At 36.4% G+C, this 16,738-nt stretch overlaps 1 protein-coding gene across 22 annotated transcripts in view; it reads left to right on the plus strand.

The window, feature by feature from the left end:
• The window catches only part of ZNF438 (zinc finger protein 438), a 185,993-nt gene that overhangs the window by 143,808 nt on the left and 25,447 nt on the right, over nucleotides 1–16,738 (plus strand). For 20 of the 22 annotated variants that reach the window (XM_070601763.1, XM_070601758.1, XM_070601761.1 and 17 more), the window contains one exon: nucleotides 7,727–7,793. In XM_070601763.1, coding sequence (XP_070457864.1) covers nucleotides 7,757–7,793 — 37 coding nt within the window. In that variant the 5' untranslated portion in view covers nucleotides 7,727–7,756. Of the gene's footprint in view, nucleotides 1–5,778; nucleotides 6,350–7,726; nucleotides 7,794–16,738 lie in introns of all 22 variants that reach the window. The other 2 variants (XM_070601779.1, XM_070601771.1) reach the window with 1 other exon arrangement.

Raw genomic sequence — 16,738 nt, forward strand, 5'->3', positions numbered from 1 at the left:
ATGCTGTTACAAATGGCATTTTAAATTTAAATTTCTGATTTATTTTAATTTCTGATTGTTACTAGCATAGGAAATATAATTGATTTTTGTACATTGATCTTGTATTCTGCAACCTTATTGAACTCGTTTGTTAATTTGAGGAGCCTTTTTGTAGATTCCATTGAATTTTCTGTGTGGACAGTCACGCCATCTGTCGATATAGACAGTTTCATATCTTGTTTCCCAATCTAGATGGATTTTATTCGTTTTTGCTTTATTGAACTGACTAGATCTTCCAATACGATAGTGAACAGAAATGGTGAGAGTGGATATCCCTCTCTTGTTTGTAAACGTAAAGGGAAATCATTCAGTCTTTCACTGTTTAGCACAGTGTTAGCTGTAGATTTCTCACAGATGAGAACCTCTACCAGGTTGAGGAAGTTCCCTTCTATTCTTAGTTTTCTAAAAGTTTTATTCTTTTAATTTTATTTTTTTTATCAGGAATGCGTGTTGGATTTTGTCAAGTGTGTTTTCTACATCTGTTGAGATGATACGTAGTTTTTCTTTTTTAGTTTATTAATATGGTGAATTATAATGAATTGAACGTTAAGCCAAGTGTGTTTTCCTGGGATAACTCTACATGGTCAGGATGTGTTCTCTTGTTGCATTTGATTTGCTAAAATTTTACTTATAGTTTTTGCATTTATGTTATGAGGGATATTGCTCTAGAGGTTTCTTTTCTTCTAATGATTTTTTTGTCTGGTTTTGATTTCTGCATAATGTTGGCCTCATAGAATTAGATAGTTAGAATTCTCTCTTTTTCAGTTTTCTGTAAAAATTTGTACACAGTCATGCATCGCTTACAACAAAGATATAATCTGAGAAATGTGTTATGTGATTTCATCATTGTGTGAACATCATAGAGTGACTTACACAAACCTAGAAGGTATGGCCTACTACACACCCAGGCTATATGGTGCTATTCTTATGGGACCACCGTTGTATATGCAGTCCATCCTTGATAGAAAAGTCATTATACAGTGCATGACTGTACATTTCATCATATTTCTTCCTTAAATATTCAGTAGAATTCACCAAAGAAGCCATCTGGGCCTGGAGTTTTCTTTGAGAGAACATTTTTAACTAAAAATTCAGTTTCTTTGGAAATAAAGGGCTATCTTCTTGAGTCAACTTTGATAGTTTGTATCTTTCAGGGAAATTGTCCATTTTACTTAAATTATCAAATTTATTGCCAAAATGTTGTTTGTAATTATCCCTTATCATCTTTTTAATAGCGATTGTATCTGTAGTGATGTCACCTCTCTCTCATTCCTGAAATTGACCATTTGTGTCTTCTTTCTCCTCAACAATTGAGCTAAAAGTTTATCAATTTTATTGATATTCTCAAAAAATCTGCTTTTGATTTAATTGATTTTTATCTATTTTTCTGTTAACCATTTCATATATTTCCTCTGTGACCTCTTATTTTCTTTCTTTTGCTTACTTTGGGTTAAATTTACTTTTTCTAGTTTTTAAGGTAGAAATTGAGGTTGTTTGTTTGAGACCTATCTTCTTTTCTAATATAGATGCTTAGTGCTTTAAATTTTACCCAATGTATTGCTTTAATGGAATCACACAAATTTTGTTATGTTGTGTTTGCATTTCATTCAGTTCAAAACACTTTCTAATTTTCTTTTTAATTTCTTCTTTGACCCATATGTTATAAGTGTTTGATTTAGTTAAACAGTATTTGGAGACTTTTCCAGGTAATATTTGTATTCTTTTGGTTTCTACTTTTATTCCATTGTGGTCCAGGGAACATGCATTATATGCCTTGAATTCTCTTAAGTATATTGAGACCTGTTTTATGGCCTAGAATATGATCTGTCTTGATAAATATTTTATGTTCACTTGAAAACGGTGCATATTCTGTTGTGTTAGGTGGGATGTTCTGTAAATGTCAATAGGTCTCGTTGGTTTATAGTGTTGTTCAGATCTCCAATATCTTTAGTGATTTTCTGTCTGCTTCTTTTATGGATTATTGATTATTAGTTATTGTCTGTTTCTCCTTGCACTTCTATAAGTTCTTGCTTCATGTATCTTGAAGCTCAGTTATTAGGGACGTATAAATGTTTAAGATCGTGATAGCCTCTTGATGAATTGACCTTTTTATAATTATGAAATCACCTCCTTTATGCCTGGTAATATTCTTTGCTCTAGAATCTACTTTTCCTAACAATAATATAACCACTCCACCTTTCATTTGACTAGTGCTATATGATGATATATCTTTTTCCATGCTTTTACTATTTTGTAACTTACTTATGTCTTTATATTTAAAGTGCCTTCCTTATAGCCAACATATAGTTGGGTCTTGCTTTTTATCCAATCTATCTGTACCTTTTAATTGGGATATTTAGATAATTTATATTTAATATGATTATTGATATGATTTAAGATTTAATCTATCATTTGCTATTTGTCCCATCCATTTTTTGTTCTCATTTTTCATTTTCCCTTGAAAAGCAGTATTTTTATGATTCCATTTTTTTTGTTGCCTTATTAGCTAAAATTCTTTGCTTTGTGGTTTTAGTTGTTGCTTTTGGGTGTATAATATACATGTTTACCTTATCATAATCTACCTTCCAGTGATATTATACTACTTCACCAATAGTATAAGAACCTTAGGATAGTGTACTTCCATTTCTCCCCTCTCAACTTTTGTCCTATCGTTATCATACATTTTTTTGTTATATATGTTATAAACGCCACACTGCATTTTTTTTTATTTAAGGTAGTTATATTTTAAAGAGATTTAAATATTAAGAAAAAAGGCTTATATAGTTACCATGTAGTTCCCATTTCTGGTATTCTTTTTTCCTGTATGTAGATTCATATTCTAATCTGGTATCATGTTCCTTCTGCCTAAAAAACGTTACTTAGTGTTTCTTATAGTGTGAGTGGGCTTGTGATGAATTCCTCAAGCTTTTGTATGTACAAAAATGTCTTTGTTTCTTCTTTATTTTTGAAAGATACTTCCTCTGGCCATAGAATTCTAAATTCTAGATTTTTTTCTTCCAGTACTTTAAAGATGTTGTTCCACTGTCTTCTCACTTGCGTTGTTTCCAACAAATTTGCTGTCATGCTTATCATTGTTCCTCTATATGTAATGTGTCTTTTCCTCTGTCAGCCTTTAAAATGTTCTTTTTTTCACTAGTTTTGAGCAATTTGGTCATGATGTGCTTTGGTGTAGTTTTTATGTTTATTGTGCTTCAGGTTTTTTGAGATTTTTGGATGTGTGTTTATAGCTTTACACAAATTTGGAAAATTTTCTGGCATTATTTCTTAAAATAATTTTTCTGTCCTTCCATCTCTCTTCTCTCCAATTACTGATATATTAGCCTTCTTGAAGTTGTCCTATAGTTCATTGATGATCTGTTCATTTTTTAAAATCTGTTCTTCCTGAGTTTCATTTTGGATAATCTCTATTACTACACCTTCAAGTTTGCTAATATTTTCTTCTGACATGTCTGCTGTTAATCCCATCAAGTGTATTTTCATCTTATATATTATAGTTTTCATTTATGGAAATTTTATTTGGGTCTTTTTTTATATCTTTCCTCTCTATACTTGACTTTTTGAACATGTGAAATGCAATTGTAGACTTAATGTCCTTGTCTGCTAATTCTAACGTGTGTCAGTTCAGGGTCAGTTTTAATTATTTTCTACTTTATGGCTCATGTTTTCCTGCTTCTTTGTATGCTTGATGATTTTTTATTAGATGTCAGGCCTTATGAATTTGCTTTGTTGGGTGATGGATATTTTTGTATTTCTATAAATATTCTTGAGCTTTGTTCTGATACACGGTTAAGACACTTGGAAACAGTTCGATCCCTTAGATCTTGAAACCAGAGAAATGCTCAGTCTAGGACTAATTTTTCCCCTTGATGGCTAAGGCAAGACCCTTCTTTGTACTACCCAATTTCCTGTGAATTTTCAGTCTGGCTGGCAGAAACAGGCAGTATTCCTGTCCTTCTGTGAGTGTTGAGCATCTTGGATCTTTCCCTGGCCTCGGGTAGTTGCCTTACTTGGATGTGCTGATCAAGACACAATGAATACTTGATGGGGAATACTTCATTTCTCTCTCTCTCTCTAGCTCTCTGTTCTCCATTACTCTGTGAATCTCCACTAGGGTTCTCCCTTCCTACAACATAGTCATAGGGCTCATCTCATTTGTTTCCTGTCTCTCAAAGATTTCCTTGTGACCTGATGTCTAGTGTTTTGAAATATTGTTTCCTATACTTTATCTATGTTTTTTTTTTTTGTTTTTTTTTTTACTATACTTGCTTTTAGGCAATTTCATAGAGAATTGGATCCTCAAATTGGCAAGTACAGTCTTTTAACAGTCTAAACTGGTTATTTCAGGCAAGAGGGCAAATCTGGTCTCTTATTACTCAGTGTAGGCTGGAAGCAAAAGTTGTGCCTTTTAATTTTGCCTAACTTTCTATTTAAAAAACACTTAAAATTTTAATTGGAAAAATTCATCAGTCTTTACCTTGATGGCTTCTGTCTTTGGTGTCATGCTTAGGAACACTTGTAGTTTGAAAGCTAATAAAAATATTTACCTATATTTTTTCAATAAATCTAATTGTCTTATTTTTATATTCAAATAGTTTATTAATATGGAACCTCATATTATAGACAGTTTGGAAAATAGCTAAAATGTAGGGGAAAACACCTGTAATTCCATGACCAAACACAATGCCAATATATGTATGAGCTTATTGTCTGCCGTGCATTTTCTGTGCCTTTGTTTTTTATATAGTTGTAATTCCAGTGTGTATGTCATTTAGTATATTCATCCAATGCATTATATCATCAACATTTTCTGTGTTGCTACATAGTCTTCCTAATTGCATTTTAAAGACTGAGTTATATTTCATCAAAGGATTATCTTGCAATTATATGACCTTTACCCTACTGTTAAACATTTTAGTTATTTCTTCTTAAACAGAGTATGTGAAACAAAATTATCAGGCAGAGCATTTTTAGAGAACCTTAACCTAGCCTGCTTGCACATTTCCCTGACTCCATGAGGGCAGAGATGCAGATAATACCCATCTCTCAATGTGCCATTGCTTTCCTCTCCAAGCCCACACCAATACGTTCAGTAAAATCCTATCTGTATAAAAATGAGAAGAAGATAAAAACATCGGTTTCTTAATAGTTCATTTCGTTTCTTATTATAGGCATACCTTGGAGATATTGTGGGTTCAGTTCTAGACCACCACAATAAAGTGAATATCAAAATAAAGCAAGTCACACGAATTTTTTGCTTTCCCAGTGTATGGAAAAGTTATGTTTACATTATACTGTAGTCTGTTAAGTGTGCAATAGCATTATGTCTAAAAAAACAATGTGCATATCTTAATTTAAAAATACTTTATTGCTAAAAAATAATAACCATCATCTGAGCCTTCAGCGAGTCATAAACTTTTTGCTAGTGGAGGGTCTTGCCTTAATGTGATGGCTGCTGACTGATGACTGATCAGGGTGGTGGTTGCTGAAGGTTGGGGTGGCTGTGGCAATTTCTTAAAATAAGACAATAATGAAGTTAGCTGCATTGGTTTACTCTTCCTTTCATGAATGATTTCTCTGTAGCATGCGATGCTGTTTAATAGCATTTTACCCACAGTAGAACTTCTTTCAAAATTGGAGTCAAAATCCACTCAAATCCTGCTGCTGCTTTATCAACTAAGTTTATGTGATATTCTAAATCCTTTGTTCTCATTTCAACAGTCTTCACAGTGTCTTCACCCGGAGTAGATTCTATCTCAAGAAATCACTTTTTCATTGCTTATCCATAAGAAGCAACTCCTCAACTGTTGAAGTTTATCATACGTTGCAGCAATTCAGTCACATCTACAGGCTGCACTTCTTGTTCTAGTTCTCTTGCTGTTTCCACCACATCTGCAGTTACTTCCTCCACTGAAGTCTCGAACCTCTCGAAGTCATCCATGAGGGTTGGAATCAACTTCTTCCAAACTTCTGTTAATTATTCCAAACTTCTTCTGTTAATTCTTCCAAACTTCTGTTATTGATATTGACCTCTTCCCGTGAATGACAAGTGTTCTTAATGGCATCTAGAATGGTGAATCCTTTCCAGACGATTTTCAGTTGACTTTGCCCAGACCCATCAGAGGAATCAGTATCTATGGCAGCTGTAGCCTTACGAAATGTGTTTCTTAAATCATAAGACTTGAAAGTTGAAATTACTCCTTGATCCATGGGCTGCAGAATGGATGTTGCATTAGCAGAATGAAAACAACATCAATCTTGTACATCTCCATCAGAGCTCTGGGGTGACCAGGTAATATTTTGAAAGGAATCTTTTTTTCTGAACAAGTCTCAACAGTGGGCTTAAAATATTCAGTAAACCATGTTGTAAACAGATGTGCTGTCATCCAGGCTTTGTTGTTGCATTTATAGAGCACAGGCAGAGCATATTTAGCACAAATCTTAAGGGCCCTAGGATTTTCAGAATAGTGAATGAGCACTGACTTCAACTTAAAGTCACCAGCTGCATTAGCCCTTAACAAGAGAGTCAGCCTGTGCTTTGAAGCCTTGAAGGCAGGCATTGACTTCTCCTCTCTAGCTATGCAAGTCCTAGATGGCATCTTCTTCCAATAGAAGGCTGTTTCATCTCCATTGAAAATCTGTTGTTCAGTGTAGCCCCCTTCATTAATTATCCTGGCTAGATCTTCTGGACAACCTGCTGCAGCTTCTGCATCAGCACTTGCTGCTTCATCTTGTACTTTTGTGTTATGAAGATGGCATCTTTCCTTAAACCTCATGAACGAACCTCTACTAGCTTCAACCTTTTCTTCTGTAGCTTCCTCACCTCTCTCAGCCTCCATAGAATTGAAGAGAGTTAGGGCCTTTCTCTGGATTAGGCTTTGGCTTAAGGGAATGATGTAGCTGGTTTGATCTTCTATTCAGACCACTAAAACTTTCTCTGTATCAGCAGTAAGGTGATTTTGCTTTTTTATCATTTGTGTGTACACTGGAGTTCACTTTTAATTTCCTTCAAGAACTTTTCCTTTGCATTCACAGCTTGGCTAACTGGTGTAAGAGGCCTAGCTTTTGGCATGCCTTCGTCACTAAGCTTAATCATCTCTAACTTTTGATTTAAAGTAAGAGACGTGCGACTGTTCCTTTCACTTGAACATTTAGAGGCCATTGTAAGGTTATTAATTGGCCTAATTTCAATATTGTTGTGTCTCAGGGAATAGGGAGGCTTGAGGAGATGGAGAGAGATGGGCGGACGGCTGGTTAGTGGAGCTGTCAGAACACACAACATTTATCGATTAAGTTCCCTATCTTATATGGGTGCAGTTCATGGAGCCCCGAAACAATTACAATAGTAACATCAGAGATCAGTGATCACAGATCGCAGTAACAAATATAATAATAATGAAAAATTTTGAAATATTTTGAGAATTACCAAAATGTGACACAGAAAGTTGAAGTGAGCAAATGCTGTTAGAAAAATGGTGCCAGTAAACTCGCTCGATGCAGAGTTGCCACAAACCTTCAATTTGTAAAAATACAATATCTGCAAAGTGCAATAAAACAAGGTATAGTTATTAATAGACTGTTTAAAAAGCTTATAATTTATATTTTTTGTATGTATTAACATGGCATCTCAATTATGTTCTAATTATTATTTGTGCTTGGTTATTTTTAGGGAAGTTCTATTCAAGTCAAATACATCAGAATGCAGAATTCTTTATCAGTGTCACCAAAAGATCAAGGTAAGATAAGCCATGCTGAGGAAAATGGTAATGTGTGTGTTATAAATTAATTGTTAATTTTATGACCCTATCTTCTAACAATAGGGTGACTTATTTCTTGGAACTAAGAACAGAAATTCTAATTACGTATGAAAGTTGATTTCCTTTGGTAAATTACTTGAATGTGTATGGCTCCTGGGTTATAAGGACATGTCTCCGTTACTGAGAGCTCCTTAAGAGCAGGGCTGTCTCGTTCCACATGGAACTTCCAGAGCCAGCACAGTCGCTGGCTTTGCTGCCGCTGATAGATCAAGAGCAACTACGGAGTACTGGATTTAGTGATGCAGAATGACACGTGTGTCTTAGTGAGAAGAATATGTGTATGGATACATATTCATGCACACACACACATGCACATACAACACACATGTAGACAGAAAGGATATTGCAAATGCATATTTTCTTATGTATTTATTTGACCTGTTTCTTCCCATACCCATTTAAAAAGAAACCTAAAGAAAACCATTTCCCCCTGTATGATTTATTGAAAGAAAATCATGATTTTTTTAATTGGAGCTCCCTGAACTTTCAGAAAAGCAGTTTACAGGTAGAGATAGAGTCCCTTCTGAATAAAAAATAATTAAACTCTTCCTCACTAAAGAACAAACTCTGTTTAGGAGGAATTTCAAGTGTTTCCCTTGCTCTTACATCTTCTCTTCTGCACAGAAGGAAGTTTTGATGTGTGTGTGAGAAAATCATGTCTTTAATGATGTAAAATGGGGCTGCCTCAGTGGAGGATGTAACTTAGTGAATGGAGGGAATTTGCTATAAAGAACGTTTAACTGGAGCAAACACTCTTTCACCTCTCTACAGAAAAGAGAGGTAGTATCGTAACTGGTAAGAACTCTGGGTTAGAAACTCAACTCTACCACTGAATTGCATAACCTTAGGTAAGTCACTTGATCTCAGCGTTCTTATCTATAAATCTATAAAATAAAGATAGTAAGTCCTACCCTATAGGTTACGTGGAGATTAAAGGAGATAATATATCTAAATCACCCAGCATATTGCTAATTGTGTAGTAAGTGTTTATAAGATGATAGTTGCTGTTGCTCTTAATGGTTGTTTTTAATAGCTGGGCTCTCTCCATCTGTGAAGGTGGTACAATGAGCATGGCTGCCTCCTGCTTGGGATACCTACTGGTCTTAGAAAGCCAAGCATGATCAGAGGGACCCATGGGAAGTGAACACTGATCACATTCCTTTGCTTGGTTCTCATCCAGACCTTGGGCCAAAGGGAGAGTAAGAGTCCTTGAAACTTGCACAAGATTCAGCCCCGAATGCTGGGGCAAGAAAGGAGATGGGAATGAGAGGGAGGAGAGCAAACCCTAATTAGAAGGAAAAAGTGTACATTTCCTGTGAGTGTTTTCTGGTGTGTATCCTTTGGAAGATTTGTACAGTAGGTAGCTGATCAAGAGTTTGGAAATTCATTGTCCTGGCTGGTATCACCTTGTTCGTCTGAGCAAGCAAGGACAGGCATGACTGCTTAGAAGAAAGAGTATTGGACCAAATGTTGGAAAAGCTGGGCTCCTTTCCTAGATCTGCCTCCAGCCAGCTATGGAAGCTCAGACAAGTTATTTTGCCCCTAAGCCTCGGTTTCCCTGATAATAAACCCAGGATTTCTAGACATTCTTTTCCAGCTCTAAAAGGGTATGAGTGTGTGCGAGTGACTGAGCAGTGAGCCGCTTGGTTTCTGGCTGATGGAGGGATGGAAAGCATGTCACCACTCACATCTCTTGCCTCCTTTGCTTGTGACCAAGGTTTACTTTGTGTTGTTTTTGTGTCTACATTTCTGGGCTGTTACATAAGCCTAGTTACCTCTCTTGACTTGGCCAGAAAATAAGGTGCCTTTAAGCCTAGCTACAAATTTCATACCTCTGGTAAATTTCTCATCAGTCTTTTCTGGGACCAAAGATGCTTAAGGCCCAAACCTGGAATTTGACAGAGAAAGCGATATAATAGCTAAAAGAACTCAATCAAGTGCCTCCTGGGTGATAGTAACTCTGTCTACAACTTTGCATGCTTTGTTTTATTTAATCCTCACGATAAGTTCCATATCATCTTTATTTTAAAGCTTCAGGGAGATTAGGTACTTTTCCCAAGATCACCAACCAGTTAAGTGAGCCAGGATTGGAACCCACATCTATCAAAATCCAAATTCGCTATTTGTCCATTGTGTCACATCGTAAATTTATAGAGAGTGTTTTTAATCTATTTTTAGATAATTTCCCTTTTTCCTCTCTGATCAAACATATTAAGCTTAATTACATATATGAATACTTAAAGCTATTTTAAACCAAAGTAGGCAGAAATTAAATTTATATCATGGGAAATTGCATCAGTAAGGAAAAATAGCATGGTACATATGAGGTCTAAGAGTTGCCTACTTTTTATTAATTTACTCATTTACCCATTCAAATGCTTTGTGCATGTCCTGGATTACTACTAATATATTTTAACAAAGAAGAATACCAGATTTGTTAATTATGATTCTGTATATCTGTCATCAAACATAATCATTTGTGAGAAGTTTGCTGGGTGTATACCATTTGTTAATTATGATTCTGTTTATATTTCTGTCATCAAACATAATCATTTGTGAGAAGTTTCCTGGGTGTATACCATTTGTTAATTAAATGGTGCGTGATTTATTTAACAAACCATTGATGGCTGTCTATAAATTATGGTACTTTTGAATTTCAGACTTGTAAACACGTACACACGTATTATACACATTTGTGTATGAAATTCAGGTAGAACATCACCAGCAGAGATGCGAGGCTTAGGGAAAATCTTCTGCGTAACATACGATCTCTTAACAAAATTTCATGTGGTAGAAGCAGATTTAATGATCACCAAGGTAATACTTACTAGGAACTGTGTCGGATGCTATAAATGATCCAAAAGTAAATCAGACAGAGCTTGTGCTTTTATGAAACAAAGTCCTATTAGAACAACAGACATATGCAATTAACTAGAATAAAGCATGATAAATTCTGTGCTAGGATTGATTAGGACGTACTTTGAGAACCTGATGATGAGACAGTTAGTTAGGCCAGAAGTTCTGAGGCTGGTCAGGAAACACAACAGAGAGGAGATGACATTTGCTCAGCACAAGATGTGAGTTTAAAGCTAGGAAAGAACTAGAGGAAACTAATTAGAAATTCTAGTGCCTTCTATTTAAATGTTTTCTAATTTTGGATGAAGAGATTTAATATTGTAATATCACTCTGAGGATAATTTGTACTATATTAAAAGTTTTTCATTATAATTTAGTGTTGTCATTATTCCTGTCTGTGTGAAAGTATTACATTTAGAATCTCCAGAACTTCATTAGACTTATTTTGGTACAATTTTCTATCTTCTCATGCATTCAGGATTTGGGGATTTATGGTTTTCCCATAACTTTATTTTTTTGTTTGTTGTTTTCCAAATGATAAGCTAATAGAAATATAAGAACGGATATTTTGTGTTGGAAAATAGCAAATTGTAGCAAGTGATAAACCATGTTTTTGAAAAAAAGGCATGAAAACAACATCATAAGGTAAACTACAGTTGTTGTAACTTCCACTTGAAATTTGTTGAAGGAAAGACAAAACTGACACAGTGATTGGAAATGCAAGTGAATTTATATACCTGCCAGATAAGGAAACACACAAGTGAGCAATTTTGCCAAATAGTTCTCTGACAGGAACAATTTATGTTTTTTTGTGCCAGAAAGAAGTTCACTGTGGTTGATGCCAATTAAGGATTGAAGTTTGCACCTTGAAAAGGGCAGGATGAACTTTAAGTCCCCACACAGTTGGTTAAGACAAGTCCCAGTTCATTGCTCAAGAAAGAGTTTTCGTTCAAGTGCAGGGAGGCTGTGTTTTCCTGGAGGCGTTCAGAGTTCTCGAGCCGTGCACCATGCAGTTGTGCCGTTTCCTCGGCAAGTGTGCTGCGAGTCGAAGGTCTTCCTATACAAGTCTTCTGACACTTTTCTCAGCTCCGTTCTAATATTGGTATTGGTTGGTATTGTTTAAACATAGTTTTCAAATTGTGAGTGCTATTTTTATTCAATGAGAGTAATAATAAATGAGGGTGAGAAGACAGCAGAGGCTTTGAGGCAAGACCCAGTGGGTCTGAGTGACCCCTTTGGAACCATGGCAGTTAGTGAGTATGCGCTGCACAGCTCCTACTAGTTCTCTAAACCTGTACATTATTTAAGTGTGAAGCCATAGCCATTACTGTCTATCATGTGAATTCAGAGTTGGATCTGTAAAAAGAAAAAACCTGGATTTTCTGATTCAATAAAATGTTTTTAAAATAATTATGGCACAGCCTAAAAATATATTCTCATTTCTTATAGACGTAAAAATATATACTTACATCTTTCAGACATAAATGTTTTGGTATTAGTGAATATAGCATTTTAGAACTCAGGGAAGGAACACTTGGGGTTTCTAGTTAATATTCATATTTTTTTAAAGTTTAGAAAAATGATCTTACTTATTTACAGTCCGAGTATCAGTTAGGTTCTTTATAAACTTCCTGATGAATTTTCTGTCTTTGGTAGTGGTTTTTCAAATGCATATAAAATTTTGTTGAAAATGCTTTAAACTCTCAAATGTTTTTTTAAAAACATCATATTACTTAGTTGCTGTGAAAACATTTTAATCTTTGCTTTTTACTGAAACACCAAGCTGGAGTTCTCAGGTGTATGTGTTCATTTAACAAATATTTATTGTCTTTGGAGAGGCAGTGAGCAAGGAGCAAAGGAGAAAAAGGGAAAACCAAACTAAGCTCTGCTCTCCTACAGCTCAGCTTCAGTTAATAAAGCCGGGCTGCCTGTCCAAGCAGGAGTTTACTTTTCATGAGGATTCAACCTAAAAATGGCTTCTCTTGTTATCAAACTACAGTTTCACTCTTTCAAACGTGGTATTCAAGCTGTTTGTTAAGCTCCTTTCCTATTTTCTCTTCTCGTCTTCCCCCTTGGTTTCCTCCACTCTCCTCTCAGTCCCATGAAAGAACACAAAGCTAAGAGCTGGACGCTTGAGCACTGGTTATTCTTCTGCCCTTCTTTTTAGGCTCTGTGATCTTGGCTAAATCAGTGAGCCTCAGTCCCTCTCTCTTTCAAATGGGGATAATTATTCTTGCCCTGAAATAGTCAAATGAGATAAGTACAGTCGATTCTTGTCATTCACAGTAGTTACATCCTATAAAGTCACCGTGAACACTGAATTAGCTAACACTGACCCATCGCTTCTAGGGCAAATACACGGTTAGGCTCCTGCGAGCCTCTGATCACAACACAACATTTTCATCAACTATCAATGCAGAACCCAGCTTTATATGTGTTTCTGTTTAAAGACACCTCATTTAATATATATTGTCGATTCCTTAATACTGAACCCGACAGACACAGCATTATAACTCATGCCTGAACAGAGCTTGTCGAACACTTATTTTTCCATAAGGCACATCATAGTCTTCTTATGCTTAGGAACACGGGATAGCATGTCAGCACTATACTTAAAGGCTACTTTAAATGGTGAAATCAGCAACAAAAAGGAAAAAAATGCAAAAAATGTGGCACTAAATAGACCACAAAAAGGACACTTATTTATAGTAGAAGAGCTGAAACAAGGCAGAGCATTGGTCACTGCTGAGAAATGCACATCGAGTGACTCAGAATTTTTGCCTGTGCATGTCCAAAAATGACCACGAAAGTGCCACCAGTATCGATTTGGGGATTACAAGTAAATTTTAGCAAGCAGGTGAATTCACAAATACAGAATCTGTGAATAATGAGGATTAACTGATGAATACACCTTGTAAACTCTTTTAAAGCACAATATAAATCTCAGAATAATTTGCAGAATAAAACTTATTTGGGGTAACATTTAACTCAGATATAATAACTTTATAAAAGGTTGATATTATCAGTGTCAAGTTAATAAAGTAGTCTATTATTTAAAAGTGACCGCAAGTTCTTAGCTCAGTAAGCTGCAAAGACAACTGCTATTGCAAATTCTTTAGCTCTTCAACCCTCACATTGAATGCACAGTAGCAAGGAGAACCAGTGTAATTTGATACTTTGCATTTTAGTGGTTAACATGGCTTTGTGACCTCATTATTTGGAGAAAAAAAACATTCCCTATGCATTACCAAAATATTATGTTTCCAAATATGTGACATTCATATGGAAACATTTTGATCGTAACTAGTGTGTAAATACTGTTCTTGGACTTTTGGTACCATTTTATGTTGCAGACCAAGTACAAATTGACATTTTCAAGCTGGTTTTGGTTAACTCCTTAATGTTGGAAATTGGAACTTTCCAATGTAATAACCTCTGCAAAATACCACTGTGGAATATTAGTGCGTTATGCTGTTGACAGAAGTACAAATGGAAAACATGCACGTATCTATAGAAATTTATGTGTAGAACAAAATGAAAATGACCTGGGTGGCCTAAAACTTTTTAGGTAGACCTTATACTGGAAGTCATTTTCCTATTTTGAGATAAACTACTAGAGTTTGGAATATTCTTATTAGTAAAATCAGATTATGAGTATTCTTGTTGTTTGAAATAGCCATATTTCCACTGCTTAAAAAGCAGGCTACTAATCATATAATCTTCTTGGGCACATATCAACGTCAGTGTGACCATTTGGCAGCAGAGTTTCTCAGAAACTCCAATTAACCGTGTAAATATATTTCATAGCATCACATCTCACTTTGTCAGAACCCCTGCTGCCTTTATATCATTAACATAAATGCAGGTGCAAATAGCATTTAGGAACTTTGATAGAAAGCAGTTGGAGGCATTTCACTGTGGGACACAACACTTTCAGATTGTGTACATCTGTTCAAATAATGTATCCAGCCCCAGTGACATGAACACAAGGATGAAAACATCTGTCCCTGAGACCATTTGCCATATAGCAGATGCTTACATCTTTATTTATGCAGATGGTTTGTGTGATGAGTTGAGCAGGGATAAAAGCAAAGAAGTTTGACAGGAGTATTTAAGATATTACACAAGCCAAAAATATAGGCTAAGCATTTTTTGTTTATAAAGATCTAATACTAATAGGAATAGAAATCCATAAATCCAGTAACGCTTTTAATAGAGTAAGTGTATTGTTCTTGTCTTTAAACTAATTGGCACCAAAATCCTAAAAACATTTATAGAAATTCCAACATTCATCTTACACTAGAAACAGCAGCTTATGATTATTTTGGTTTTAACAAGGTAATTAAAAATGATTTTGAATGCATTTTGTTGAAAGGAGGGTCTTTAAAAACAGTGCTTTATTTTGAAAAAAGACTGTATACTACCAAGAGAATCTTATGATGATATTTCTTAAATATTTTTAAGATTTTTGTCAAGGATTTTATTACAGGTAAGCTGTATTCTAACATTTCCAACTAGTGATATTTTAATTATAATAGATATTTTCATTAAGATAGTCTGCCTTTAAATACTTTATTTTGGAAACTCTGTCCTGTGGATCTGTCATATTATATTCTCATGGGAAACAAAGATGAAGGAAACAAAAACTTATCACCCAAAAGCAAGACATTTCCAGATTTGTTTTAAACAACAAAAAAATCTTAGAATCTCAAAAGAGCTGGGACCTTAGATTTCATCTGGTTCAACAGTTCTCAAACTTTTTAGGTTCATGACCCCTCTACAATCTTAAGAATTATTGAGGACACTACAGGTGACAGCATCATGGCAGCATGAGTTGCTCCTTTTGTCTCTCTCCTCTACATTACAACCAGTAGGACATCTGTAGACCAAGATAGGATCCTCTATACAGCACAGCAGAACACCTGACAGATCCATACATCGATACATCTGAGGGTGGGTGGACTGGACCTCGTGAAGGCAATGGAACTAGGGGAGCTGTGGCAGTGGCCCCCAAGACCGGAGGCTCCAGGAACTGTGGTGGCGCCCATGAACAGAGGCTTTAGGGACCATAGCAATGCTTGTGAATGGAGGCCTCAGGAACTGAAGAAGCACACATACCAGGAGGCATCATGAACCACTACAGCATCTGCAACCCAGCCCCCTCCCCCTCCTCCAGCAGCAGCAGTGGACCTGCAACCCTGGCCCTCCTGGCAACGGGGTCTGCATCCAAGACCCTGGTATCTCAGCAGTGGCAGCAGTGCCTGAGACCAGAGCTTCCAGGAACCACTGTGGCACCTACAACTGGAGGCTTCAGGAACCGCAGTAGTGCCTGTGACCCAGGTACAACTCCATGGCAGTGCTGGCCGCACCTGCACCGCCAGCCTGTCCAGCAGCAGTGGTGGCAAAACCTGTGAACCCAGCACCCCCAACAGCCGTGGTTCCAGCACCCCCAAAAAAACCAAGAGCAGCAACAGGAGCAGCAACAGAAGCATCAGCCCCCTGGCCAGAGTAGCACCCAAAGCTGCAGAGAGCCTGGTAGCAGCAGCTCCCCCCCCAAATGATAGCATCACCTATGAACCCACCAACACCAGATTTGGTGCCCATGACGCCAGTTCCCATCTCACCATCTCCCACCCCTTCTCATGGTGGGGAAACCCACGATCCAGGTGACCCCAGAAACAGCAGAGGCCCTCCCCAGCCTGCTGACCCCAGTGCCAAAAGCAGTGACTGCAGCGACACCAGCAGCAACAAGATGCAAGCAACCTCAGAGGCACAAGCTGCACAACGGAGGGCACTGATGACACCTCTGGCAGAGGCAGTGGAGGGTGGAAATCACTGGCTCTCATATACAACCAGAAGTAGCTCAGAATCAAAATAAACAAAGGCTTACCTAAATAAAAAATTTGTAGTTCACTACTACAAATGTGCTGGCAGAGGTCAACAACTCATCAAGTACCATGAAAAATTATGGTAACATGGTATCACAAAAAGAAAATGACAGATCTCCA

Source organism: Equus przewalskii, chromosome 30, assembly GCF_037783145.1.
Source record: "Equus przewalskii isolate Varuska chromosome 30, EquPr2, whole genome shotgun sequence".
NCBI lineage: Eukaryota > Metazoa > Chordata > Mammalia > Perissodactyla > Equidae > Equus > Equus przewalskii.